We start from the raw sequence: 4504 nt of genomic DNA, 5'->3' as shown, positions 1-4504 counted from the left end.
TGATTACCAAAGCCATGGCTTTGGTAATCACACATATCAACTTAAGTGAATCTGAACTGAGCAATAAAAATTATTTCCTTACTAATTAAAAGCACTAAAAATACGAAAAATGTATAACCTTGTATTGCATTACCCTGAACTCGTTGATCACGCGACATCCAGTAAAGTACTCCGCCCTGTCCGAATCCATCATCTTTTTCCGGGAAAGTGCCTGGACCAGACAAATGCCTTATTCTTGATTTGTGAAATTTGAAATTTTCAGCAGAACTGGCAGTAGAAAGACGTTTATTATGTATACCATCAAGCCACTCATGTACTGTTTCAGCCAGTACAGCCATTTCGTCTAACTTCTTATAAAGTAAATGAATAAGGAATCCAATAGAAGACTAGCTTATATTTAAAATACTAGCTACTTTCCTTTGCAGACTAGATGTGTTCGAACCTATGAAGACTATAAAAGGTTTTCCTTGTTTTAGCAAGAAAACGTGTGAACTCCAACTAGGGTTCTTATTCGTTGGCGTCAGTCACGTGCCTTTCAAGGCCAACTTAGACATTTCAAGGACAACTTAGACATTTCAAGGACAGTATGCCGAGCTGTTTGAAAAACGCCATTTCAAAATTCAAACGTGAAACACTTCTGAGGAAAAAAGGAAAATTGATTGCTTTTTGAAATCTGAGTCTCAATTCCTAAATTTTTCTCGAGTTTATTACTATGAGTCTCTTTATGTCCATCTTTAACAATGTCATACCAATTTACAGATGCCACATGTATTCAGAGTTTGACGTCTTAACCATTAACACCTTTTATAGTGGAAGTATGCTAGCCCAGTGAAATCAAAAGTGAGAAGTGAAGGGGTTTGAAGATATATTGTGTGGGCTATCAGTCTATCGGGAAGTGATTAATCTAAACTGGTTAGCGGTTGTAGGTGTGTAGCTTAGCGAATCCATTCGTGATCTGGTGCGGATGCGTGATTGAGCGCCTTCAGTTAGGTGAGTCCAGTAAAACTAATGAAGTCGGCATGAAATGTCACAGACTTACAGTGCTATTGATTTTTTGAGTCTATTTACCCCCACAAATTGGTTCAACGTGTTCCGAATGAAATAGAAGAAGCCTTCGCATAACGGGCTTCGATATTTAGTAGCAGTAGGTCACTGATGACGGGGGGGGAGACCATATATTAGCACATATCTTGGCAGATGCAGAAGATTCCTGTTTCCGACAGTATCCAAGTCGTACACAGTCTATCTATCACTATCTATCGCCACTCGTTTTTGCATACATTAGTACCCAGGGAGGAGTATCAGGTCCTAGTAGTCTTGGCAAATATCCTATCGGAAATATAATTGAAGCTCCATTTTTTTACGCCGAAGTGTTAATTCATATCTCTTTCTCTTCAAAACGCTATACAAGAGCTTTTAAGGTTAGTGGAATTGTGTTAAGTCAAGCTGAATGTCTCCCCACATTTGAAAATGGGGAGCTGGAACACAGTGAAGGTTATTAAAATTGAACGCGAGACAGATCATTGAACAGCATGGTTTCCACTACCTTAAATATATAGTATTCCTAGAAAGGTTTCGTCTGTGATGGAATGTTGTGCCGTCTATAACCATTTTGTTGGATGTACACAGATTTACAAGTCTATCATCATTTTCCGTGACTCTTTCATTCTATAAGTGCATCATGTGCTTCTCTGAACAGCATCCGAGCAACTTCCTACGCACGTGGAGCATTTTCTGTAGGAAGCAATTTCCTAAAGATGAAATTCTAAGCTATTCTCTAGACTGTGGAGCACAGAGTTTTGGTTTGGCCAAAGGCAGAACAAGTAAGCGGTGTTTATATGAACCAATGATTTCTTTGTATTGATGACTGTTTTGATTTTCAATTCCAAATACAGTACATTCGTTCGTGTTCATCTAATACTTCTTGATCAAATTGCGTTATTTCTGGGATTACTAGTTCATACTATAATTCAAATACTCTTAAACATCACAGATCCTTCAAATCCTAGGATAGAGTTTAAATGGTTTAGTTTGTGTAATCTGGTTCGCGTTTTTCAGGAAGTTTGTTTTCTAATGGATGGGGTTGCCGACCTATGCCCAACCCTCCTCCTTTTTGTGGGCTTGGGACCAACCATAGCCCAAGAACATCTACAGGCGGAATTGAGGAGCTCCATATTTTCAGCAGTGGTCTAGATAAAACCGATTTCGGATTAACAACCTACAAAAATATTTCCTTAATTCCAGCGAATTAGTGATGAAATATTTGGATTGTCAAACTGTACTTGGGAGCAGGGTTAAGGGTGCTTAGTAGTGGGATTCAACGGGAGAATTTCATTGTATTTGGGGCTAATGAGCAATCTATTTACTCATTTCAAGGGTTGTTGGTATGTTAACTGGGATTCGAAATTTGTACACAATTTTCCAAACCTTAGTGTTGATATAAGTGGTGATCTCAAGATGTTGCTTTCTCCAGGATTGAATTGTACATGGGTCTCATGAGAAAATCTTTAGATACATATTTAGGATAACTAAACAGGCAGTAATGAGATATTCATTTAAGGATATTGTACATCATCATAGACTGATCAGTTCAGTCTTTTTATTCAATAGTATGAAAATGTCAGCAGTAAAAACTAAGCGGATACTGGATATTAGATAACATTCGAATGGCTTATTCACTGATCATCTATTTTCAACTGATATCTATAATTTAAAACATACACTAAAATTCTAATTTTTTCCTTAAAATCTTATTCATGTCACATTTTCAAAATTTTAGGACTTTCAAAATGATAGCATCATCCCTGCATGTGATCAACTACTCATTATTTTAACTGTAACCCGATGATAAATTTACATCTGTAAAACCTCTTTGACCAATCTGAAAGTCATATAGACAGTGTATTTTAACCCGGAATATTACTGACTTTACTTTCAGACCGATCGTACAAAAAGATTCACTTCTTTTATGATTCTAGCCATCCAATCAAATTTGATTACACAGTTTAAAATATCTTTGTACATTGTTTTCCGTTCTTTTTGGTTAGGTAACTACATTAGTCAATGTCTTTAATAGCGGTATACACAGACTTTGAATATTAGGTTTTTCAATAGCGTTTTTCTCATTAAATGAACCAATATGTTTGAAAGTTGTGGAAAATAATCTTATTCGCAATTTTTGAAAAAAAATTATGTATCTGTTGATAAATGTACATGTTAGCATTCTTATGAGTGTGGTCATATCAGCCAAATTAGTGGTTTACTTTGACTAGAGAAGAAAAGAAGGTTACTTGTACGTATTAATTTTCTTATTATTAAAGTTAAAATAGACATAAATTTCAAGACTAATAATTAGTTTTAGTTTATAGTAAACATTTTGCATTTTAATTCTTATTAATTATTATTAAGCCTTCAGACAGTGAGTAATATTAGGAGAGTTTACGAATTTTAACACTATTGAGGAAAAAATGTGACATGGATATCGTAGTAGTAACAACTCTACTAAGCTTTCATATCAATTGTTGAAGGTACTTATCTTTTACCTAGGTTATATTGAAGAATCTTGGACTGTTCTGTAACAATCTTAAATCATTATAATAGATATAATTGATTAATGGCATTGATTCTTGCAAAACAACATGGATCATGTTTGGGGTCGATGAGTTCGTTGAGTGTTCATGTGTTTAGTTTAACATTATTCTGTTCAAGATTGATTTCACCTTTCTTTGTCTACCATCAGAACTTTTTGTATTTACGCTAATCATTCATAACTGTAATGCGGTTATTTTAATAAAATATTTCACTGTTTTGTTCATTCATCTACATGACTTCATCACTATCGGAACTTATAACTTAGTATATCTTAAGTGTTATTTTACGATCAATTTTTTTAAAAAAAAAAGTAAATTAGACTTAAATATAGCCATTCAATGACAATTCAAAGGTGAACAGTTTACTGCAAATAATGAACTTCAGGTCGACTAATGTTCACTCCTTGATACTTGGTCTTTGTTTACAAATAATTCAACTGCAAGAAGAAATACAGCAGATTACATATTTTCTTCGAGTCTTGGTAGGTGATATTACAATACTCAGTTCTACTCACTTTCTAGCTTTTTATACATATCTTAAACGTGTCTTCATAGTGTTTGTCAATATGGTAATACGCTTGTTTGATAGTTCATTTTCAAGAAAATTAAGATTTTATATCATCTTATATATTGATGTAAATTTGTTAAACAGTTAAGGTGTGAGTCCTTCATTTTGCCTATTCAAAAAGGAAACACTATGATAAACTATTTTATAATGTTCAGTTGAACCATAGTTCATTTTAGAAATTGTACTGAATGATATCTATGACTGGTTTCGTATCATCTACAGTCTAACGATCAAATAGAACAATTCTTACTAACTTTAAATATAGTTAAACAGACACGAATGTACAATTATTATTATTATTATCGCGAAAATAATCACATAGAGCCCAAGATAACGTCAGACAACT

The 4504-nt window shown here is 34.0% G+C and overlaps 1 protein-coding gene across 1 annotated transcript in view; it reads right to left on the bottom strand.

Moving 5' to 3' along the window:
• Smp_125890 (putative DNA photolyase) overlaps positions 1 to 338 on the bottom strand; it is a gene marked incomplete at both ends in the record, with an annotated part of 16014 nt that extends 15676 nt beyond the window's left edge. Inside the window, one exon of the mRNA XM_018794574.1 lies at positions 58 to 338. Coding sequence (XP_018648974.1) covers positions 58 to 338 — 281 coding nt within the window. The remainder of the gene's footprint in view (positions 1 to 57) is intronic.
• Between the last annotated feature and the right edge of the window lie 4166 nt (positions 339 to 4504).

The sequence above is a fragment of the Schistosoma mansoni genome, chromosome 1 (genome assembly GCF_000237925.1).
Source record: "Schistosoma mansoni strain Puerto Rico chromosome 1, complete genome".
Lineage (NCBI taxonomy): Eukaryota > Metazoa > Platyhelminthes > Trematoda > Strigeidida > Schistosomatidae > Schistosoma > Schistosoma mansoni.
The sequence above is the reverse complement of the archived record's forward strand: the minus strand, read 5'-3'. Positions and strand labels throughout refer to the sequence as shown.